Consider the following 25375-nt stretch of genomic DNA (forward strand, 5'->3'; position numbering starts at 1 on the left):
TCCTTGGATACCATTGTTGAAGAAAATATTGAATCTAGAGGGCCTGTGCTGGGTTTTTCTGTTTTGAAGCACAGCTCATAAATATCTGAAGTGCAGGAGGCAAGTGGATGGGGCCAGGCTCTGTTCAGTGGTGCCTGGACAGGACAAGGGCAACAGGCACAAACTGGAACATAGGAAGTTCCATACAAACTTGAGGAAACATTTCTTTCCTCTGAGAGAGACAGCCCCAGAGCAATCTGCACAGAGAGGTGCTGGGCTCTCCTCCTCTGGAGATATTCAAAACCCACCTGGATCTTTCTGTAAGGAACTGCTTTAGCAGGGGGTTGGGTTGACAACCCCCAGAGTTTGTCCAGCCCCTTCAGGTCTGTGACTCTGTGGGCTGCTGGTTAATTCATAAGGTTTGTCCCAAGTTCTAACTTATATCTGTGGTTTTAATATTGTTTCCTACCTCTTAGGCCTGTTACTTTCTGCCAAATTCCACTCATCCTGATTTGAGCTGGTAGGAGTTCAGTTGTTCTCCCTTGCTTCTTCCCTGTCTTTTTCCTTTTTCCTTTCTTCCTTTTCACTTCTTCCTTTTCCTTTCCACTTTCTTTTTCTCCCTTTTCCTTTTCCCTGCCTGGTTCCTGTATCTGTACATCCATACCTGTACCATCCTTACACTTTGCTTTTACTGTATGTTTATTCCAAAGCTGCGCAGCTTTTGTTATTTCGTGGAGCTCTCGCAAGTCCTGGCTACAGTCCTGCCATAAAAACCTACATAGATCATTCTAAATCAGTTTTACAGAAAACTTGTTGAAAGTATTATCAGTTCCTTCCCCATGCCCTTGAAGCCCTTGTTCCAGTTTTCCCAATCTCAACACTTCAGTGTTCTCCCTTAAAACAGGTCTGTGCTGGTCTGCCTTGCCCCCCGTTTATCTGGACTTTTTATCACCAAAGCTTCAGTCTCAGGGGGTCTTCAAGTCTCACAGACAGACTTTAAGTGTAATGCACAACGAATTAAAGCATGTGTTATTGTTTGCATTTTGTTTCCACTTTGATTCATTTACATGCAACATTTTCAGACTGTTGAATGATTCTGATGGTCTCAGGGTAGTGTATGTTATACTTCATTATGCAGTGGGCTGTATTTATTCTGAAAACAAAGGGAACAGGAGCGTTAATGGGTAATCCTTTAGTGTATTTTGCTGCATGCTTGCCATGCTTTGCTTGCTGACTAGCAGGCCTTCTCTGAGGCCCATTGGGTCCGGGTTATCTTCTGCTGCTGAGCTCCAAAACATCTCTTCTGCTACCCATGGCTCTGCCACCCACCACTGTGCACTGATCATCTCAGAGCATGAGGAGGCTGAAGGGAGGGGATCTCCAGTGCATGCAGTAAGCAGGCAGAGGAGAGGGCTCTGCAGTGCAGGAAAACCCACACTCCTGTGTATTTGCTGTCTGTTGTGACTGAGGGATGAGCTCTTCTTCTGTTTTTTGCTGTCCTGCTATCCACGAGAGAGCTCCTTTGCATAATTAATGATGTGGCCTCTTCTAACATTACTGTTCCATTTGCTAATGCTCTTTCCAGCTTGCTCAGAAATGCTCTCCCGCAGGTTCACGACAGACCTTAAAAATCCGCACTGGATTTCACGTGATGCTAAACTAAGGAGAGCTGTTAGCAAATTGTCACAGAGGCAGAATTTCCCCTTTTTACAGAACCACTAATAATGGCAACCTCCTTCAATACTGTTCTGCAGTCGTTATTGCTGAGCGTTTGTCTGTCACCCTGTGTTTGTAAGATTGGTGAATCTGTGACAGGTGCGGATGGAGCTGGGTGTAGGATCTGGGTCTATAAATAAAAGAATGATCATCTAACTGAAGGCAATCAGCTGTCTTTTTCAGCAGGATCGTAGCACTTGAGCAAGCTGTCTTCTGTAGGGAGGAGGATGGAATTGATCGCTTTAGGGATGCCTGCTGAACATTCTGAGGTTACAGTCAAGAAGTGTGGGTAATACCATGAACTCATTAGATCGTGCGGTTTAGTGGGGTTTAATTGGTGCTACTCTCATTAGTAGTTTTTTTCTATGTAGATAGGCAGAATACAAGAAAACTTTACAGTTGCCTTTTGTGTCCTCTCGTGACTACATGAAAACAGAATACTTGATGTAAGGAGGAGCGAGCCAGAACACACTGCAGCATGAACCTTCTCTCCATTGTTCCACTCTTTTTGCATGATCTTGTGTTTGTATTGTTAATACTTTTAATGCCATCAGGAAGGCAATTAAGCATGCTTTGCTAGTGTGCTACTTTTTGTTTATATTGTTTCCCGCACAACAAAACGGGAATGGAGGCCAAACCCTTGGGCCAAATTTCTTGCATTTTATATGTCTCAGAGGGACTTTTGCATTTACATACACACCCTTGACATCATCTGCACAATGCTCTGAGTGGAGCTGCCTCATGATTAACAGTGATCCATTACATAATTAAGTACAATCTCAGATTAAATAATTATTTGACTGTCAATTCTCCCTTTCCATGAGATGAGCCTTAAATGTGTCTCTTTAAAGTTGTCGTGCACTGAATCTACGATATGCTAGCAATGTAGTTAGGTATAATGACATCACATAGAATGGAATATTTACAAGACTTAAGACCATTAATCAAGGGTGAGATGTGATTGCGATTAAGCTTCTAGGATAGGTTTAGATTCTTTTAGCTTTGTGTAACACGGAGTCTTTAGGATAACAATAACGACCTTGGAATTACACTCATCTTTGAGCTCTAAATCAATTTAATGTCAGGAGCCTTTCCACAGATCAGCCCCTGGCGTGCCTATCCTGCCAGGTTAAACTCCGTGCAGGAATTGGATGTGGACAGAAGGTGGCTTTCTGCTGCTGCCGCTGTGCTCAAATTCCGCAGCTTAGGATCACCTGAGTCTGAGATCTCGCAGAGCCCCCCGACGTTTCTCTGCAGCGGTTTTCTGCTGCTATTACACTGCACGGAATAGCTGGGACCTATCCAAGCGCGGCGTGCTGCCACTTCCCGCGCACCGGTAACTCTATTATGCTCAGGAAGTGCCGATGTGCTGAAGGCAGCCTGTCTGCCTCGCCAGGGCTTACACAGATCAGATGCAGACTGCGGATCTGCTTTCAGCCCTCAAGAGCTCCTCTGCCCCCATCCCGTTCTAGCACTCCCCCATGTTGCTCTCTGTGGGTTCACTCAGTACCTGTGCCTCCATTTCTTCAATCTCTAACAGAGAGACAATGTCCAGTAGAATGCATGAGACCTAAATAGTATCTGTGAAGTGGACATCACTGAATTACTGCTGTTAATCTTCGGTCTCACACATACTGAATACAGCTATTTCGCGCCTCCGTCACTGACATGCGCATCGCTATAATCCCACTCCGTTCTGTATTAATTCCACTCGCAGGATATGTTATTACCACAGATCTCTGCCTTAGCATGTAGCTTCCTTTGTCATACGGAAGAATTCCCAACCGCCTCTGTGTTGGCACTGTTTTTTCTAGTTTTTTCTTTTTCCTAGATCATAGGTTATTCTGGATGGGGCCATTTGTTATTGCTCTGCCTTTGTCTGCACAGAGCTTATGTGCTGCTCTCGTGACTCAGACTTGGAGTTTTCGATGTTACTTTAGCATGAAAACACATTTGCAACTAACGCTAAAAACTCTGTTTAAGTTATGAGAATTTCATCCACCCTGTGTATTGCATGGGCCATAGCAACCTTTTCTGTTAGTTCTGGGGACAATTCTCTCGTTACACCTAACAGGGATGACTGTTTCTCATTTGTGAAAATAAGCAAATCCATTTTTTTTTTAAATTTTTCCCAAATGGGACCTCTTCAGATTGCCAAAGCTATTCAGAGGATTAAATATTGGAAAGGCAGCTGGACATGTACAAATAAAAATTAATGACTGCAGACAGATGCTGAAAAGTATTGCTTGCCTGTGAAAACAAATTTGTTAAATTACTTTATTAGATGTATTGCAAAATGGAGATTTCAGTGGTGTCAAAAATAGGCATGTCTTTTTTTCCTCCATTCTTTTTTCCCCATTTTTTTTTTCCAGCGCTTATGGCCTTCAGTAATAATGCAAAGCCTGACAATCTATTCCTGATTTTAAGCTGTTAGTTTATGTAGTTGTTTGTCTGATCTCTTCTTTTCGCCACCCAAATTGAAAATGCTTCTTTGTAGTGAATGGGCTATGAAGTTCTCTTAACCTCTCTTTGGACAATTTATTTTTTTAGAGCATTAGGGACACTGAGAACCTGGAGTGTGTCCAGAGAGGGGCAGTGAAGCTCTAAAGGGTCTGGAACACAGTGGGGTCTTATGGGGAGTGACTGAGGAAATGAGACAGTTCAATCTGCAGAAGAGGAGGCTTAGGAGAGACCTCACTGCTCCCTACAGCTCCTGAAAGGAAGCTGCAATAAGGTGGGAGTTGGCCTCTTCTCCCAGGTAGCAACAATAGGATGAGAGGGAATGGCCGTAAGTTAGCTCTTCTGAAAGAGAGGTGATGCAGTTGCACAGGCTGCACAGGGAGGTGGTGGAGTCACTGTCCCTGAAGGTGCTCAGGAAGCGTGGAGATGTGGCTCTGAGGGATGTGGTTGGTGGGCATGGTGGGGTGGGTTGTGGTTGGACTGGATGATATTAGTGCTCTTTTCAAACCCTAACAATCCTATGATTCTAAGACATGGTTTGTGGGCACAGTGAGGGTGGGTTTGTGGTTGGACTCGAGGATCCTTGGGTCCTTTCTGACCTCAGTGATTTTACAATTCTAACAAATGCTAATTAATTCTTGAGGAAAAACTCTACAAATATATATGTTTCAAGAATCTCAAAACTTCAACTGTCCACGCATTGCAGTTTTAAGTGTCTAAGCTTGATCTGTAAATTCCAAAAAAAAAAAAAAAAAAAAAGTAAGAAATAAGGATTTGGATGAATGCCATCTAATGCTCCTCTGGAGCTTCCTGACTGTTAATACTCTGCAATTAACACAAATGAGCGTGACCACTATGAAGTCCTGCATCACCTCACTAGATTCAGGCTGAAGTAGGGCCTCAATAATGAAAAAAAAAACCATCTCCTATTATCCAAAATCTTACTACAAGAACAGTTTGGCCATTCTCCCACACCAACAAGTTCTAAGGGTCCGTTCTGCACATCAGAAATAAACACAGGTGAAAGTTGATTGAGTACCAGAGGGCCAGAAGAATTCCTATGACTCTGTTCTTGCTTTTGTGGGCGTAAGTCAAATATCCTACTTGGGACAGGCCGGCTGTGGTAATTACACGTGTCAAGGATTTAATGTGCTTATTTGCCTTTTCTTTGTCAAGAACCATAACAGTATGTCCCTCTTACTTCAGAATCTCTCTACTTCCTCAGCTAAGCACATGAAAAGCAATATCTCTCACACGTAGGTTATTCACAAGGATAGTTTGCGAAAGGGCATCAAGATGAATAAGGATGTAATGTCATCGCAGCAGTGAAAACGGGTGAATGCTGATACCATGTGCTTTTTGGAGCATCATTTCCCATTTCAATCCCCTTGTTAGATTCTGTTAAGATGTATTACGTAACTGGGTACCACATACTTTAATGATATGAGCTGTGGATGCTGGAGTCCGGTGTATTTCTCTGAGTGTACTCCTGCTTATGGAAATCTGTTGATGAAGCTGCATGGCTGCAGTGCTGCTTTCAAGGGCTCAGGTGCCAGATTTTTTAGCACTTAGGACAGCCAGTCTTCCCTCTGTTTTTCTCTTGATTCATCCCTGTCTGAATAGGGCCCTTGACCCTTTCACTGTAGAAACCACAGCCACTTCACCTTGAAGGAATAATTACCTTAATTGAAACAACCATTACATATGGATGCACAGGAGTGTTCTGATTTTCATAGACCCTGGGCAGAAACATGCAGGTCTGAAAGTGTTTGGTGGTTGGCACTAGTAACTGGGTTACAAAATTAGGTTCTAGCTCCTGACTCCACCCTCTTCCAGAAATGCACCTCCTAGATCAGGCCTCAGACTGAGCAATAGCTGTTTTGGATGATGCTCCTTGCCTTTTTGTGAGATGATGGAGTATTTAAAGGTGTACACGGGGAAGAATTGACTTGTTTGCGACCTTCATAGCGTGCACTTTGAAAGCTTTCCCAGTCTGTGGCTTGTTAGGGTGTGCAGGCCTGGTACGGCTCTGTGCCGTGGAGCGCTCAGCTGTGGGTTGGGCTCAGGATGCTGAGAACAGAGCTTGGATTTGTGAAGAGCTGAAGGGACCGAAATGAAGAGCCAGATTTGCCGTGGCCACGTCCTGGTGCCAGGAAAGGTGTTCCCGCAGCGGCAGCGTGGATTTCTGATACGGGCAGCAGCGCCTTGTGCGCCCGGGGGCTATGGGGCTCCGTGCGGTGAGGGGCTGAGGGCAAAGCACGGCACGGAGGAGCGGGGCGGCCCCGAGCTGCGCTGGAGACAGGCGGACAGGAGGCTTCGTGGCGGCTGCGGCTCCTTACAACGAGCGGAGGGGCAGCGGCACAGCCCGACGGAGCAGCGCGGAGCCGCGGCTGGAGAGGGCGGGGGGGTGCGGGAAAGGCTGCGCCGGGTTTGGGCAGTGCCGTGAGGGGCCGCCGTCGGCTTTGAGGGTCCTCGTGGGCCCCTCCAGCTCGGCACGTCCCGGGCTTCCATGAGCCTGGGACTCCCGCTCACCACCTCAGCGCGCCTCGGGACGCACGGAAGGCGCCAGAACGGGGAGCGCAAACCCGCCCCGCGCGGCCGCACCTCCGCGGCCCTCAGCGCCGGGCTCGGTGACGGGGCGGGGCCGCGCGCCTCATTGGCTCCCGGCGACGGCGGCGGGGCGGAGCCCGGCGGGGGTCTCGGAGGCGAAGCGGAGCGGAGCGGATCGTCGCGGGGCGCAGCGCAGCGCTGTGAGGCCGGCAGGATGCTGGAGATCCAGCTGGACGATGGCGGCGTGGGGGGGTACCCGGGCGACGACTATTGCTCGGGTTCGGTGATGTCGGAGCGGGTGTCGGGCCTGGCCAACAGCATCTACCGCGAGTTCGAGCGGCTCATCCACTGCTATGACGAGGAGGTGGTGAAGGAGCTGATGCCGCTGGTGGTGACGGTGCTGGAGAACCTGGACTCGGTGCTGACCGATAACCAGGAGCACGAGGTGGAGCTGGAGCTGCTGCGGGAGGACAACGAGCAGCTCCTCACGCAGTACGAGCGGGAGAAGGCGCTGCGCAAGCAGGCCGAGGAGGTGAGCCGGCCCAAGGGCCGCCGGCCCCGGCCTCCATCTTGTGCGCGGCGCCGAGCCGGGCGGTGCGGTGCGATGCGCTGCGATGCGGGCGGGGGGGGCCGCGCGTCCCCGGAGCGGCGAGAGCCGGCGGCCGCCCCGAAGGTGCCGCGCATCGCAGGCCGCGCTCCCCGCCCCGCTCCCGTCCGCTGCTCCCCGGCCCGGGGCGGCCGATGGGGGACGGCCACGGGGGTCGGCGCGCTCCGGTTCTCCCGCATCGGCGGGCGCGGCCCGCGTGAAAGGGAATGGGAATAACCCCGCGTGGCTGCGGTGCCACGGGTTCGAATAGCAGCGGCAAGCGATGACTTGAAAAGTCCTGCTGGTTTCTGGTTTGAAACGCGACCCTTAAATTGTTAATTTCTTCCCTGTGCTTCTCCCCCGTGGAAATGGTGGCCCGTCTCATTTCAGTAGGCTGCACGCAGGCAGACGCCGCTGTTCGGAGCCCCCTGCCAGGTCAGCGGGTCCCGGGGCTTGCGGCGCTGCGCCGGGCTCCGTGCGGGCTGTGGGAGCGCGGCCCGGGGGGCGGCCGGCCTCTGGTCAGCGCCTCGGGCGGGGACAAAGGAGAGGAGGTGACGTGCGCCGCTCTCTCCCTGTGCGCCCGATTCTGCTGAAAGCACGAGCATCTTGGCTGTAGGCGAGGCCTGCCAGCCCTGGCCTCCAGAAGCTGCGGTCTGTGCACTGGGCTAAAAGCATTGATGGTGCTGGGAGTCCACCGTCCACCACGTCATCCTCATTTCTTAACAAAACTACTGAAAAAGGAATATATTGCTGTGTTTTAAGTTAGGAAAGAGGATTTCGGTTTCAGGAGTCTTGCTAAGAGTCAGGTTTTGATTTGCTTAGATGTAGTAAATGAAATATCTTCGGAACTCCAGGGCGGCGTAAAGCACTGTGCAGTATTTTAATGGAGGTGTTCTGGTTGCTGAATAATGATGTGCAGGAATCTTGCTAGCTGGATGCTGAGGAGGACTTGAGCCCAGGATGCTTATTGTCCATTACTAATACTGAGAGCTATAACCAGGCCTTAAGTTTTAAGCACGTGTTAATAAATCTTACAGTTGATCTTTTCAAATTCTCATGAAGGCATGTGGGGATTGAAAAATGATCCCGAGTGCGCAGGATTTCATTCCATAGAGCCAGTATTCTGTAGCTTCTGAGAATTAAATACGTGGAAATGCGCTATTCATGGGGTGGAATGGGACTTGAGGTGTGGAGTGGAACAGCCCGATGGAATGAGCTTGCATCTTTGGACTTGCATCTTTCTGCTCTCGGCTTAGCAGGTACAGGGTGTGCTTCTTTCAAGTGTGCCTGTTCCTGGAAGCAGATGTGGTGACAATACTTACATCCCCTGCAGGGACACTCAGGGTCCACACCAGAGTGCTGTTGGCAGAGATGTAAAAAGCACTCTGTCATCCTCAGGCGCATCTGAGCTGAATGGGCAAAAAAAGTATCTGCAGAGAGCCTTGTTTGCAGAAAGGAATAGATAATGTGCTTCTTATGAGAACAAGTGAGTTTTGTCCCTCTACATAGCCTCTGTTATCAGCTCATGTATGTAAAATGCAGCTATTACTTCCCTTTGCAATTGCCTGCACCTGTAAGCCTCTTACTGTGCAGTAGATTAACTTTTATGGAAGTGAAAATCTCTGCATGTTACAGAGAATTCTGCTGTTCATCAGCTAATAGTAAGCAGAGAAATGCTTTCCCCGTCAGAGCATGCTTTGCAGTTCTGTAGCAGGGAAACCCATCTCCGTCCCTGTGCAGCATTCAGTGCTGTGTGCTTTGCCTGTGCAGCTCCTGGGTCTGCAGCTTTCAGTGCCACCTTCACTGGAGGATCCTCCTCTGGGAGCGAGGTTTAATCCCTCACTCTTGATTTCTCTGCATGTATCATTCAGCAACATTTCAACAACTAAAGTAACACTGGGATGCTGGGAGTTGATCAAAAAGTAATTTGTTCTTCTATTGCAATATCATGTCGAAAGAGCTGGGCTTCTAATTACACTGTTAGTTCATTGATTTTAAGTGAAATAAAACCAGAAGTGGATGTTGTTCTCTGGCATAAAAATTGAGTGTCGTATCCTCTTGTTACCGCTACTGCAGAACCACCCAATCTTGCTTTTACATAAGTGTGTAGGGACTGTGCATATAGCTGTGTCCTGTTAAATTAGGGCTGTTTGCACAGCCTTCGTTTCCCTTCCACTGAGCTCTGAAGGAATGATTTCTGTCTCGGCTTTCTTCTTCTTCCATGTGTTTCCCCAAGATGGTTGTATACGATGTCTTTTAAAACAAACTGCCAAAAGCAAAGCTTTTCTAGACATTTTGACTGCAGAGTGACTCAATATTTTCCACTTGCCCTAAAATAGGGCAGCAGAAGCACCTGGACAAGAGCATTGAAATCAGAAGTTCCTTGAAATGAAGCAGTGCTGTCAGTCTGTGATCGCGGGGCTTAGAACATAGCATTTCTTTTCCTTGACCTCCAAACTACTGAAGATGTGGAACGGCATCAGATTTTTGGTATTTTTGTGTTCTTCCATCTGCTTTGTATTGTGTGAGTGACTGATCATATGGCACATTTGCAGAACTGCAGCACAGGCTGTCCAGAGAACTGGGGGTGCCCACGGGTGGGCTGGATAGGGCCCTGCTCTATGGGTGGGACTGGGTGCTCCTCATGTTCTCTTCCAGCCCAAACCAGTCGATGATTATGTATTTATTTATCTTGAGATGAAGTTCCTGTGGATGCTTTCAGGCTCATGCCCCCAGTAACTTAGGAAGGCAGTAACCACTCTCAGGATGTGAGAAACACTCAGAATCAATAATTTTTTTGTCAGGCAAAGATCTTTGTGAAGGAGGAAGTGTATTCATTATTGCAGTAATGGGGCACAGCCCTTTATGGCAAGGGAGGAATTGTGCAACTTATCACAGAAATTCACTCCGTTAAATACTCTAACTCCAACACCTCTCCTGTCGCTCGCTGGTTGACCGTATCAAGCTCACAGTCTTTCCGATGTGATTGCTAAAATATTTTTCCATATCAATTTATCATCCACCTGTTCTTTCATCTTTCAGTGGGGAACAAGCAAACAATGCATTCTAGACCCCCTCCATTTTTTCAAGGGTGACTGGAGGGCAGTGCATATTGGGCCCACCTGCACTTCTTCATTTATCAAGGGGACAGGAGGACAATGCATGCTAGATTCGCCCTCTCTGTTACCTTGTCCTGGTCTAGGTATTCTGGCAACCAAGCTGCTTGGAAGGCTTACTCTACCCTGTACTAAGCTATGTCCCAGTGATTCATTGTGAACAACAATCCCTGCAGCCATTTTGTAAGAAAGTTTAGCAAAAGTCTGTATCTTAGTTAGCATTGTTCTACTGCAAAAGTAGAACAGTTTACTTCTCACAAGGAGATGTTTTGCTGTTGGACGGGACCAGCACTAAGGTCACAGGCACCAACTTAAAGAAGCATGTTTACTTAAGTTTAAAGCAGCGAAATAATCAACTCTTTACAAGGGTAGATAATGGCAGAACCAGGGGAAATGGTTTTAAGTTGAAGGAGGGAAGGTTTAGGTTGGATGTCAGGGGAAATTATTTACAGAGGGAGTGGTGAGGTGCTGGAACAGCTGCTCAGAGAGGCTGTGGATGCCCCGTCCATGGAGGTGTTCGAAGACAGGCTGGATGTGGCCCTGGGCAGCCTGGGCTGGTATTAAATGTGGAGGTTGGTGGCCCTGCATACGGTGCGGGGGGTTGGAATTCAGAGCTTTATGATCCTTGAGGTCCCTTCCAACTCAAGCCGTCTGTGATAAGTGAGATGATACAGCAAGAATAATACATAGGGACGCAATGCACGTAGCCATTACTGCGTGAGGATAGCAATAGTGATAAAGAAAGGTGCGTCACCAATTGCCTGAATATTTCACCATCATCCAGATCTCCAGTTGCTGGGAGCCCCAGTTGCAGTGAGGGCTTGGAGAGCCCTTCCCTGTAGCTGGGGGGCCCTGTGCAGTACATCCGCTCATAGATGAAGTCTCCAGTTTTGCTAACGGAGGATCCAGCTGTTATATTGTTGAATAAACAAATTTATATGACAGGCAGAAACATAGAATCACAGAATGGCTTGAGATGGAAGGGACCCCAAGGGTTATCAAGTTCCAACTCCCCCTGCCACGGGCAGGGCCACCAACCTCCACATCTGGTACTGGACCAGGTTGCCCAGGGCTCCATCCAGCCTGGTCTCGAACACCTCCAGCAAAGGGGCATCCACAGCCTCTCTTGGAACATTTGGTTTCATTCTCTCTTGGATTCTACCTCAAACCCAGCTAGGGCTCAAGGAGGAGCCAAGGAAGTTTGTGTACTAGTAGGCCTTGACACAAAGATTCTAAACAAGGAAAGGTTAATATATCTTCATAACACTTTTCTAAGCTACATCTCCTGCTAATGAGAGGTTTTGTCCAAGATATTTTACTAATGACCCTAAGTATTTGTCCAACTTATTTTGCTAATTAGCATATGTATTTGGCTAGTGGTCAGATACTGATGATATATAATGCTGAGTTGTGAGATTCATCTAGAAGTCAATTTTGGTTCAAGGCCTGCTGTTCAGGCCTTAGTACTTCAGGAGAGCGGAAAGGAATGGTAATCACTTTTTGGTGGCAGTCAGAAGGCCTGGTGGAGAAAGGTCTGGTGAGGGCCCTGCCTGTGGAGTAGGCTGCAGGGCACCTGCATGGCCCTGGGCTCATGGCGTGGTATCAGCCTGTGCCTGCTGCCTGCTCAGTGTGCTCAGAGCTCTGACAGGTGAGCAGGGACCATGGGTGTGCTAGCAGAAATCCCCACGGAAAACCGAATTTATTTTGTCCAATGTTAACAATTTTTGATTTATGTAAACCTGGATTCTTCTTTGCTTGCTAGGAAAGTGTGGTGTGCTCAAAGTACTGGCTTCCACAGGGCTTGTTGGGACCCCAGCTGTTAGGTGAGCATGAGTGTATGTGCAGGTGGAAGCTCCCACAGGCCGCGTGGCCTTGGGGCTGCTGGTTTGTGGGGCACAGAGGGGCGGCAAGGGGCTCTGCCAGGTTGGGCTGGCTCCAGCTGTCGTGTGGCATGCACAGTGCTCTGCTGCCTCTTCACCTCCAGCACAAGGTGGCTGACCGGATCCAGTGGGCTGACAGCAAAGCAGTGTTTTGTCCAGTGGGTGGTTTGCTGCATCAGTTGATACTCAGTAGAATTTTTTAAAACAAATGTTAACTTAATATGCACATTGATACAGGACAAAAAGAAGTACCTGGTGCTGCTTAGTAGATCTGGCTCCCTAATAAAAGGCTTTTACAGTTAATGCTCTGTACGGGGCACCTGATGCCACTTCCTTTGAAAAACAGTAGAAGAAATAGAAACCGAGGGCTCTGTAAATGTGGGGGCAGGCTGTACGTGACCCTTCTGCTCACAGCAGGGGTCTGATTCCAGGCCACAGCTGTGGGCACTGCCTGTGTTCAGCTGCAGGAGCATGGAGCCAGGCACTGATGCAGGGCTGCAGTTGGCAGTGGCTGCTGTGGGAGTCAAAGCCCTGTCTGGTCTACCTGGCACCTGCAGGTGCCTGGATGGAGTGGTACGTGGGTGTCATCCTTTCCCCTTCAAAAGTGCTGTCATGTTGCTGTGGCCGTTGGTTCATCTTTATGCCTTGCTATCTGCGTTGTTGTTTTGCAGTAAAAGCACTTTTGCTTGCTAGCTGGAGATGCTTCCAATGTTTTGTTTGAAAATCGGTGGTCAGCACTTTGGCAAAAAGTGGTCCTTGGAGAGATGCAGGCTGTAGCTGCCACAGGTTTCTGCGTGGCTTGAGGTCATTGAAGAACTGTTCAGCTGGGTGGCAAGTTCACTAGCTTGTGTCTGCATCTTTATGTCTGCATATGTATAAAGGCTTATGAGAACTGCCCTCAGCCCAGCATAAAGGGTGCTTTAAGCACAGTCCTTCCCTCCTAGGTTAATTCCCTTACCAAGGTGATGGAAGAGAGCTCTGTACACAGCCATCTGCTGTTCTCTGCTGTGAATGCTTTCCCTGCTCTGCCTTGTATGCTGGAACAGTGGCAGTCTGGGAGGGCACTGTCTGTTGCCCCACCCTGAAATCCAAACTCCAAATGAGCTGATGGATGGAAGCTGATGGATGGGAGCCTCAGGAGCTTCATGGCGACCTCATAGTGTCGGAGAAGGGGAAGCATTCAGGAATAGCAGATGCAGATGAGGGCTTTGCTTATCATGTGGGTCCTTTCCACTGTGTTGGCAAATGTGGAGTGCAGGCTGACTTCACAACTGTCCATGTATGAGACCTGTCTTTGTGTTCTTTAGACGCTGCTCTTCCATTCCTGATGCCTGAGGGTAGTGTCAGGTTTTGCTAAAATAATGAGCAGCAGAATTTGTAATTATTGGAGGATTCTTCCAATTTAATGAGAAAATGCTTTTGCTGTTGTCTTAATTTACAAAAGCTGTCGATCCTGAAGAAACTGGATTCTCTTTTTTTCTTGAAGAATACTGTAATATTGCAATTATATTTTTCTAATGAGCCTGCAGTTATTAGGTGTCGTATTTCTGATGCCTGCCTCCTTACTCACGGTATGGTGAGATATCTATTTAATTGTTCAGACTTGAGAGGCAGTGCAAGTGAGCAGAGGGATCACCTGCATCGTGGTGGGACAGCATTTCGGTCACAGGGCACTGATTGTCTTGTCTCTTATTTCTGTTGTATCTTTTGTCAGGGATAGAACTTGAATGTGATTCATGGTGTTGCGAATGATGATTAAAACAGAATGTTAAGGGTACTAAAAACTGACTCCATTTATTAAAAAGGTTGAAACAGCAGTGTTTCTGGAGAACCCTGTTTCAAATTCATAGCTACGTAGGCAAGCACTGGTTCTAACAGTTTGAATTTTCTCCTTTCTTAGCTAGCAAGTTCACTTTGCCATTTATCTTTACCAGCAGTCAGACCCTCGCCACTGATTTGGCCTTCATTCCACTTGTCCACTCTGGGAAAGTCAGAAATCTTTTTTTCAGAGCATTCAGAGCATGTCTTTACTTACAGAAAATGCAGCGATGAAACCAAATAGGGTTACAAGCTGGAGATTTGACTTTCCATTACCCGTGTTCTGCTACAGCCCTGGGATCAAAGGTAAAGCAAATAATAATGATAGAAATATTTCATTCCTTCCCCTGAAGATGAACAAGGAGCATTCACTGGGAAATAAGTAAATGGCATTTTGTATGTTTTATTGTGAGGCCAGAAGACTGCCTCTTCAAGCTTAAGGACTATTCACTGCTGTTTTCTGCTGCTTCTTTTCCCCCAAATGTCTTCCCTCAATGCTATGAGGGAAGCTCCCACCTGCAGAAGCTGAGGAGTGGGCCACTTGTCCTTCTCCCACAGGATGGTTTTAGTGAAGGCAGTCAGCTTTTTTATTTGCTTTCTTAGTATTTATTTTTTCGTAGTTTTTATTTGCTTTCTTAGTAGTGCACCACTTGCTCTGTGGTGCACTAAGTGGTTGCATAAATGGTTGCATGGTAGGCTGTGTGTCTGGGCTGAGGAGTGACCCAAATGCCAGCTGATGGCAGAGCAGCCCCTTAGCAAATACAGAACATGTCGGTCCCTCCTGTGACCCCATTTCCCATGGGATCCTTCTTTTCCCCCAGAGGGTGGTGAGGCACTGGCACAGGTTGCCCAAGGAGGCTGTGGATGCCCCATCCCTGCAGGCATTCAAGGCCAGGCTGGATGTGGCTCTGGGCAGCCTGGGCTGCTGGTTGGCGACCTGCACACAGCAGGGGATTGGAACTGGATGAGCATTGTGCTCCTTTGCAACCCAGGGCATTCTGTGATTCTGCAATTCTGTGATTGGTGGCAGACCTCTTGGCTCTGGCTTTGCAATGCATGACAGTGCAGGAGGGAGATGTGCCATTCTGTTGGGGACAAGCCAGGTTGGTCTGACACAGGGGTACCAGAGGGCTTAACTATAGCGATTTCCCAACAGAGACATTCAAGTAAATACAGTCAGAACTTAACTACAAATTAGATAATTTATTCTGCAGTCTTTTGGGAGAGAGCAGTGCGTGCTTGGAGGTGCGCACATAGAAGGATTGTTCTGAAATCTGTGGGTGGTTGTTTCAATATTACATTTGATGAGCTCTGTAAATATCAAGTGGATCAAATGCTGATTTAAGAAGTAAAAAGCAAGACATAATGCTTTGGGGTTAGGTGGAGGAAAAACACTCTTGGAAACACAGAAGCAGCACGTCCTTCCCTCATCACCCTTGATTTTTCCCCTCTAAAATGTTTCTGTGCAGAATGTGTCTGCTGAGCAGAAATTACAGGTTTGTTTAACGTATTAGAGATGTTCAGATCTGGCAGACAGTTGTTGGAAAAGTATTTGCTCAATACAATTAGTTATTGTAAAGGTTCCTGATGGATTATATGAATTCTACACTGATTTGATGAAGTACATTTGAAGTCTCTTCATTTCACAAGTTTTATCCATCTTATGAAAATTAGCAGACTGGTTTGTGGTGGCCTCATGTACCATATATATATATATCTGACTAAGTTCATTATGAGGCATCAGGCTCTTAAAATGTAATGCCTGGCTGGGCCCTATGGTAAGTTCATTCATTCCCAGTAATGTTAGGGGGAAAAGTCTGTATCCAAACATGGATTCTTCATGCTTAGGTTCTTCATCTTCTTTACATCACTTAAGCTTATGACACTTATTTAATATTCATAAGCAGCACATGTTGTTAAAAAATACCTTTAAAGTAAAGCTGTTTTGAGCAAGCAATATGATTTTTTTTTTTTATTTAAAGATCAATTTGAGGTAATATGGATGACTGCTGACGATGATCTGGGCTGATGGTCAGATCTCCTTGTAGCACATTTACCAGCAGCAGTCAGACTGTAATCCCTGTGTATGCCATGGTGAAATTGAGCAGTCTGCTTTGCAGTCATTGGCTTGGGTGACTCTGCTGGTGGATTTCTCAAGGATGTTTTTGGGACACGCAAGGTACCCCGCTAGATATATGGACTTGTTTTTTGGGTTTCAGGAGGTGTAGTTGTAAGGGAAAAGCTGAGAGGATCTGGTGTATGGGAAATGTTGAGTCATGGCCTGAACCACTGAACCTGGGGAAAGGACCTGGTCAGCCCTGGCAGCACAGGTGAATGCAATTCAGCTGTGTGAGCAGAAGGGGTGGAGCCTGGCTGCACCTCTCTTAGACCTCATTTATGGGGTTAATTGCCACTGGGAAAGGATTTCTTTCTGGAGATCCCTTCTTGGTGGAGCTTTCTTCTGTGAACCTGGAGTCTTTTGGTATGGGTGAACAATCTTCTTCCTTTATGGCTCCTTTCTATCGTGCTGGTTTTTCTGTCATCACACCATTCTTGTAATGCTCTTCCTATTGTCTTGATCTGTCCAATTGCTACAATCTGGGAATATTCAATTGCTGCTATTGCAAATAAAATAACCACAACGTCTTTAATTTCAAGAAAAATCCCACTATCTGTCTTCACAGAGCTGCAGTCGCACAGGTGGCAACTTTCTGAGGGATGTGGGTTTGTATCCCACAGAGGCACGTGTGGTCCTCCTGCCCCTGTCCTGAAGGGAGGGTGATGATGGAGAGGAGTTGCCTTGCATCCCCTTTGCAGCTTATACCTCAGCACTGAGGCCATTGCTGTGGGTGCAGCCTGTGGAAGGCTGGTGGCTGTCTCCCTCCTCACCCACTTCCCCTGATTCTGAGGGCTCTGCTCAAAGCAAGATGTCATCCTCATCTGGGCCTGGCGAAGTCAGCATTATGCTTCTTTTTTGCTCCTGTTCTAATTGGGGTTTGGCCATCCCCACCTCAGCGTGCTGCTCTGTGAGACAAATGCTGGATGCTTGGTGCTGGAGCAAAGTGCACATCTGCAGGAGGACAGGAGCTCAGTGTCAGAGCTGCACTGCTGGCCCCCCTCTGCCTGCATTGCCTGTCAGACGTGAGCCAAGTTCCTTCCTGGAGTTAATGATACATCAGACTTCTGTCTTCAATTAGGATTTACAATAAACTAATCTGTAAGTGATTGGATTTTTTTTCCCACTGTGTGCCACTCAGGGGCATGTTTCCTTTTTGCTTTCTCTTTCAGAGAGCTAACACTTAATGATTTTTGGAATTTGGTAGAAAAGATTCACATGCAATGCATTTCTGAAGAGCACACTCAAAAGAAACGTACAGTATTGCGTGACACATTTGGAACTCTGTTGTGGAAAGGTACCTTCCCTTTCCCACTGCAGAGAGAGGTGTCATTTTGAGATATTTCATGGTTCTTCTTCACCCATTAGTTAGAGCTTAGGAAAAAAAAAAAAATGATTTGGTGGAACTAAAACTGAATCATTTTTGTCTACTTGGTTGTTTCTTGATGTAAATTAGATTATGTCTTGCAAAAGCAGGACATAAGGAGCATCCAAGCTCAGCATGTCGCAGCAAACCTGTGAGAATGATGGGAAGCATGTGTGCATGCAGACATGCAGATGTGGCCGTGTGCAAGACATGGAGGCAGCGAGGTGCTGGTGCTGACAGGGCACTGCTCCTGTACCTGGCCCTGGCCCTTCCCTCTTTAGTTTGGAGCTGCAATTTGGGAAATAGGGCTCTGTTTTCAGGAGGAATTGTAATGGTTTGAGGAATGAATATGCAGAGTTTGTGGTATTTGTTGTAGAGCTGCCTCTGGTGATAAAACTAAGAGGATTCTGTTTCTCTCAGCATCTTATTTGGTGCATATCATCTCCACTGATGTTACTTAGGGAAACCATATAGGCTGTTTCAGAGCTAACATAAGCAAGCAGGTTCAGAACTAAGATATTATCAAGGAACAGATACATTTAAGTAGCTTTTTTCTTGGCAAATATGAAGGAGTTTTGTGTTTTGTGGTGATGCAGTGATGCTCAGTGTTGGTGTGTGCCTGGCAGGGCACGCTGCTGGCTCACGATCAACTTGTACCAGAGCCCCCAGGTCTCCTTTCTGGGGCATTCCCCAGCATTCAGCTCCCACTCAGTGCACAGGGCTGGTGCTGCCCTGTCCCAATGCAGAATATAGCACTTCTCTTGCTAAACCTCATGTGGCTGCTGATGCACATCCCTCTAATTTGTCAAGATCTCGCTGCAAGGCCTCTCTACCCTCAAGGGAATCAACCGCTCCCACTAATTTAGTAACATCTGCAGCTTATGTGTAAGACCTTGCATAGTAATTTTTCCTCTGTAACTGTTTTGTCTCTGGTGTTAGGAAGACACCCACTTGTACAGGAGCATAGCACTGGAAGGGACTTGCTGACTCAACATGTCCAGTCTCAGTATTGCAGGCAATTGCATTACATAAGCTGTTTCATAAATTTATCAAGCTTTGTCTTAAAACCTTTAGTTAAATCTCTTGCTTCTACTCTTCTAAAAGCAACTGCCTTCTGAATTCCACTTGTTTTTTTTTTTTGTTTTTTGTTTTTAACTTGCCACCTCTTTTTACTGGTTTGTTCTTGTGCCAGCATTGTCTTTTGCTCTAAGTAACTTCTGCCCCCATCAAATATTTATGCCTTTGATGTATTAATAGAAACCAATCCAGCCTTTGGTCTCCATTGGCTTGGCAGTGCAAGCCAAGCTCTGCTTGCTGCCCACTGGAGAAGGGGCAGTTTGGAGTGCCACATGGAGGTATTTGTGCAGCTGCCTGCTGACACAGTCAGCCTCAGCTTCCCTCATCCCTGTGTGATTTGGTGACACTTTACCATGCTTGGCTTGATCCTCCCTGAGCATTGCAGCCGCCTGCTGCAGTAGCAGGTGGCTTTCCTGGAAGGCTTTAGCAGTGTGGTAGCATGAATGGATGTACTGGAGTGTTGCATTGTTCAAAATCACAATGGTAGGATTTATCACGGGTGATCACTGCCTGTTCACCTGTGTGACATCCTGCTGGCTGGAGGTGGCAGCACATCTGTCTCCCTCCTCACGCTGTGTTGCAGTGGCCTGGGGCACATAATTGCTCTGTGCTCAGCTCTTTTCTCTCAAGACTTCTCACTGCAGTCAAAATGTTTGCCATTATGTGCATGCCCTTGCTTAGTCCCAGTACCTCTCTGGCCATCAGCATCACTTAGTTCCTCTTGTGTGAAATTTTGATTCTCTTAATGAGTGGCATGTCCCAGTCTTGTGTCATCTGCTGCACTTGACTAGCACCTCCTGTCTTGTCAGCCCCACTTACTGCAAGGCTGTCTGTGCTGCCTCTGTGTTCCTCTACAGCACTGAGAGCAGAGCTGTGTCAGGGCTGGCGGTTGGGAAGAGCCCCTCTGTCTGCCTGGCTCTGTTGTAGCACCAGGCCTGCTTTGTGGAGAGCATCTGAAAAGCAGAACTATCTCATTCTTGAAAAGAAGGCTCAGATCCCTTGGAATAGGAATTTGGGGGATAGTTCTGTTTATATATGCCAAAATAACAGAATTTTATTTTACAGAAGCATTCAAATATCAATGTACAACTATAAAGTAGCTAACGCATAAAAGATGTATCTGTGAATCCTTGAAATTAGCTACAGAAGCAAAAGCCTTTAAATGCAGCAGTTGTCAAGAAAAGCTTATTTAACTATGATTGTGTGCTTTTGTGCAGATGGAAATGTTTCTTCAGAAGAGTGTTCCTCTTTGAGGATAGCAAAGATCTGAGCATCGCTGCAGCTCAGAGCATAGTACTGTGCCCTGCTGGGCAAGTAAATTCTGCAGTCTAGCTTAAAATACGATTAAAATGGCTTTACAGTGTATCAGAAAAAATGGGGAGGGGTTGTTCTCAATGCTCTTATGGCGATTTAGCTGTTTTACTAATGGCCTTTTTCACTGTCAGCTTCACTTGAAGTCAGAGACCTCAGCCGAGTCTGTGTTCAATGTTTTAGTGTTTTAAATTTGTGTAAGGATCTTCACATGAATTGGTGTTCTGTGTCATGAATATTCAATACAGAAACATTCATACAGTCGTGGGATCATGGGTACAAAACAGTTGCTGGTCCCAAGGCTGGTGTGTGCCATACGGTGTATTGTGGAACTGCTTTGAAGTTCAGGCAAAGCTCAGCAATGAAAATTTGTGAGAGTTCTGTACTGTGGCTGTTCCAACTGGGGCTTCATACCTGTGGGATACAGCAAAACATGGGGGACCCAAGCAGAGCATAAGGAGAGGTTTGAGAATGCCTTTGTTCTTTGCCAAGTCCTGTTGTAAGTACAGGATAGATTTCTTAGCAACCGTGAAATTTGAGATGATAATGTGATTACCTGAGAATTTCAAGAAGCATAGGGTAGGAGAGTTCGGAATTGCTGATTGCTTCATTTCAGAGTTGCAGCTGAACTTTTTTCTCCAACAGATTATTTGCTACCAGAAGTTGTCTGTGCAGTTTCCATCGGTAACCTTACAGGAGTGTAGTAGTTTGGGGGCTGATGGTTGGGTGTTTCTGTTTGTGTGAAAGTAAATATATAAAAACTGTCCACGTTCTGATAGAAACTAGGAACGTTTTCACAAAGCGGAGTCAAATTAACACTCCAGAAATGATATATACAAGATTCAGTTTCTTAATCATACCCTTTTGTTTTGCTATACAAGTAGCTTAATTTTATACACATTCTATGTAAAATAGAGATCTGAACATCTATTTGTAGTGTGGAGTTGTTAACTATTTGTTGATTTTTTTACAGAGCTCTGTAAGAGAAGTAACTGAACCAATGGAGCTGAATTCAGAAAGTGAGAAGCAGGATTCTTTTTACCTTGATGATGGAAACTGGAAGTTTTTTCCTGACCAAGCCTGTTGTTTATGGCCACATCTATGAGAAGTGGCTTACTTTGAACCATCCTCTTTCTAAATGTTAAAGTGGAAAGGTGTAGCTTTACTTTATTGAAGCTCTGACTTTGCTGTTTGACTTGAAATTGCCTGTAGAGTAGCTGCAGTAGGAAGCTGTGCCTTGCTGTTTGAATGTCAAATGCCATGCTGTAGGCAGCTGCCTCACAACAAAGTAATCCTCCCTTTTTGAGCTTCGTGGCTTTGAGTGGGTTCTGTTAGGAGAGCAGAGCAATGACTTCACCTTGGGTAGCACCTTACCAGTCGTCCCTCCCCCGCCCCGTGAATATAATGGCGCTAGAAAGTTAGTGTGGAACAGGTGAGAAGTCAGATAGCTGAGAATTGGCCTGTTTCTGTGTCTGGCTTCCTAAGACAGAATACTGTCAACATAACTTCCCAAATTGCCAGTTAATCACTGCCCCAAATTGTGAGTTGAAGGCTGCATTGCCTCCCTAGCCCATAGGCTTCCTGCAGGTGTGGAGCGCGGTGTGAGTCCTCACTGCCCTGCAGACAGCCCCCCCTCACAGGCAGCTGTGTGTGTCTCCAGCTGTGTCCAGCTCTGTGTGTGTCTCCAGCTGTTCTGCAGGGCACTGCAGCACTGCTCTCTGCCCAGCATGAGGGTGACGCTGGCTGAGCTGCTGCTGTTCCTGCTGGCGTCTGCTGCGTGCTGCCAGCCAGCCCAGATTAAGGCCTTGTAATAAGATTTCCGCATATATGCATATCTAGCTCACTCTGCTTGGTTTATTGTTAATATGATATGATGATTTCTGACTGCGTGCTACTATTTTTAGTCATTTTCTTCCTCTGAAAGCCAGAAATGCAGGAAGCTAAGCAATCTCCAGTGTAACACTGCTTTTCAGAGGAATACTCATTCTTTCATGTAAGATGATTTTATGCTGGATGTTTGTTGTTTAATGATGAGCGTGTGAGTCATGTTGGTTGTTGTACCCTGAGTTGTTAGAGACCAGTTATCCTGCTTGAAATACAGGAAGAGACTCTAGCAAGATTAATGTTTCAGCTTTCTTAATAACTGTTTAAAAGTATCTGGTTCTTGTAACTGTTGAAAAATTATCCTTTGAAAGCAAGTATAAAGGTTCTGGAAAAAATAGTAATGCTCTGGTCAGTTTTGCTACACAGAACAGCTGAGAGTGGGCTGTTCTTCCAGTTCACCCATCTGTTTTATTGTAATGGGATTTAAAAAAGCAATATTTTCCCTTAAACATTGGAATTATCTGTTACATTTAATTTGTTTTCTAAAAATCTTTGCTACATCTCCGTAAAAATAAAGATAGGAGCTGTAAAATAATTGAGGTGTTGGTCTGAACTGAGCTTCTTGCAGTGAGGTAACTGAAGAAAATGAACCAGAGCATCTGCCTCCGCACATGAGATACCTCTTGATCTGCAGGACATCTCAGAGCATGAAGTTAAGCCCGTGTTTCCTAACCAGCGCTGTGGTTTTTTCTCTTGGCAGTGGTGAAGTGAAAGAAGGCAGTCAGCAAATGCAGCACTCGCTGCTCTCTGTGAGTTCTCCTGGTCTTACCAGGGGTTGCCCCAGCCCAAATGCAACACCCCACATTTGGCTTTGTTGAACCTCATTATGTTCATGGGGCCCCACTTCTCAAGCCTGTCCAGGTCCCTCTGTTTTATCAACAGCCTTTATCCAATATAATGGTACCTGCAAACTTGCTGAGGGTGCACTTGAAACCCTTGTCTGTCATTGATAAAGATTGGAACAATACTGATTTCAAGAGAGACTCCTGAGGGATGCCAAGTCTTCCACCTGGACATAGAGTCATTGGCCACAACCCTCTGGCTGTGACCATCCAGGCAATCCTTTATCTGTTGAATAGTCTACCTTTCAGATCTATATTCCTCCACCTTAGAAGTAAGGATGTGATGTGATACCATGCCAGAGGCCTTGCAGAAGTCTAGGTAGATCATTTGCTCTTCCGTCTGCTGATGCCATCAGTCCATTGTGGAAGTCCACCAGATTGGCCAGGCACGATCTGCCCTTGGTGAAGCCTTGCAAAGCCTTACTGATTTTTAGTTCAGCATCAAGAGAGGTGTTCAGCTTCATCTTTCTGCATCCGATTGCAGCATCTAGATAGGATTGACAGTGCACAGTGTTAAAGGAAAAAGAGTAAAATAAACCAGAGTAAAACAGAGGGATCATTTTCCTGTGATGCCTGCTGTATTTGTGAATGTACACATGGAAAAAAGATGACTTTTGAATCAGTGTCTCCTTTGCCTGTTCATTTTCAGAGGGCTTAGAAAGGGTGAAATCTTTCTCTTTTTTGAGTTAGTGAGAACTTTCCCACAGCTCCAGAACAAGCAGGGTTGGTTGTACGCTACATGTTCATGTAGTCTAGTATTAAATGCGGAGATTGGTGGCCCTGCATGTGGCAGGAGGATTAGAGATTCATGATTCTTGAGATCCCTTCAATGTGGGAAAATGTGTAATGAAAGAAATGGAAAATGTGAAATGAATGTGAATTCACTGAGCTGCATTCACTCAACAGTATGTTTTAAAACTAAGCACGTCTGCCTCAGAGTCAGGTGATAAAAAAAATAACCAAAATTCACTATTCCTGAGTTGGAGGAGACCCACAGGGATCATCAACTTGCTGTCATCAAACCCCCAGCTCCTCTTCTGTGGGGCTGCTTGTCTCCCAGTCTGTGCACAGAGCCAGGGCTGCCCTGTCCCAGTGCAGATTCTGGTGCTTGGCTCTTGTTAGACTTCATGGTGTTGGTGATTGTTCATCCCTCTAGTTTTTCACCATCTCCCTGAGAGACCACTCCTCCCAAATTTAGGAATTTCCTGGACTGTTTGTATCAGCTGTGTGGTATTGTCAGTTAACATCTGGTGAGTTGAAGTCACCCGTAAGGACCGGGGTGGCTGATCTACAGGGCTCTCTTTGTTCCTTGAAGAACAATTCCTCCGTGTCCCTGTGCTTTCTGGGTGGCCGCTCCACAGCTCCCACTTTATTCTTGTCTTGACTTTCTGATGCATGGGGAGACGCTGGCTGAGAGATTCTGATGCAGGAACAGCTAAAAAGTGTTTTGGAGCCAGACAGAGTAAGGAGCCTTTGGTCCTTGTGCCCAAGAGCTGGTGTTCGATCTCTGTAGGAGACAGAGCAGGATATGCTGCGGTACACTTACCTGAGATGTTCTTCTTCCCTGAGAGCACTTAGAGTGGCATTAATTTTTAATATTGCTGTCTCTGTTTCTTCTCCAAGTGGTTAGCTGATTTCTAGTTTTCTGTTTCTTTGATTACTTTGAGATTGCAAGACAGACAGGAACTGAGTAAGAAGAGCCTTACTGTGGGACATTTAATCTTTCAGTCATTTTCTCTAAACTAAACCCAAGCATCAGTAGCAAATCCAGGAATCCTATTAAAGTTGACCTACATAGTGGGAATAAAATTGGTCTCATGCCTTCTTTTGCTTTGAATGTTTTCCTTAACGCCAGTTAATGTTTCTGGCTACTATAAGCATAATTCCTGCATGGCTGGGTGGCACATTCCTGGGTGAGGAACTGGGGAAAGCTGGGCCCCTTGAGCCAAGAAAGCTGTGCAGGAGTGAAAGCCAGGCAAGTGAGATGCGACAGGGATTTAGCAGTTGGCTGTAATTAGAAGTTTGTCAACAGAGCATTAGTGTGGAGCACTTCCAGCAAATCCCTGAGAGGAGGCAGAAGAAAACACTTCTTTTCTTAGTACAGATTCAGCCAGTCCAAACCAAGTTAAATGGCTTCTTTAGGTCTGTTGTTCAGTGTGGCTATCTTGGTTAGAACTTTTTTTTTCTTCCTTTTTTTAGTCAGAGTTGAATGATACAGTTATTCTGGAAACCATATCACAGAATGGCCCTGGTTGGAAGGGACCTCCAGGATCATAAAGCTGATAAATCTGAATTCCACACCGCCCTTTCCTCCCCCCCCAACACCTTCTGCATGCAGGGCCACCAACCTCCCCATTTCATACCAGCCCAGGCTGCCCAGAGCCCCATCCAACCTGGCCTTGAACACCTCCAGGGATGGACAGGGCATCACAGCCTCTCTAGGCAGCTGTTCCATCACCTCACCACTCTCTCTGTAAAGAACTTCCCCTGACATCCAACCTAAATCTTCACTCCCTTGACTTCAAACCATTTCCCCTTGTCCTTCTATTATCCACCTTTTCCAAGAGCTGACTCCCCTCCTGTCTGTAGGCTCCCTTTAGGTACTGCAGGCTGCAATGAAGTCACCCCGCAGCCGCCTTTTCTCCAGGCTGAACAAGCCCAGCTCAGTCAGCCT

The 25375-nt window shown here is 46.5% G+C and overlaps 1 protein-coding gene across 19 annotated transcripts in view; it reads left to right on the forward strand.

Annotated features, from left to right (window-relative positions):
- Window positions 1-6916: 6916 nt before the first annotated feature.
- MAPK8IP3 (mitogen-activated protein kinase 8 interacting protein 3) overlaps window positions 6917-25375 on the forward strand; it is a 74194-nt gene continuing 55735 nt past the window's right edge. For all 19 annotated transcript variants that reach the window (XM_042835312.1, XM_042835323.1, XM_042835327.1 and 16 more), the window contains exon 1: window positions 6917-7237. In XM_042835312.1, the coding sequence (XP_042691246.1) occupies window positions 6920-7237 (318 nt within the window). In that variant the 5' untranslated portion in view covers window positions 6917-6919. The remainder of the gene's footprint in view (window positions 7238-25375) is intronic.

This window comes from Centrocercus urophasianus, unplaced genomic scaffold (assembly GCF_019232065.1).
Source record: "Centrocercus urophasianus isolate 14NV4802_14NV808 unplaced genomic scaffold, USGS_Curo_1.0 seq_51, whole genome shotgun sequence".
NCBI lineage: Eukaryota > Metazoa > Chordata > Aves > Galliformes > Phasianidae > Centrocercus > Centrocercus urophasianus.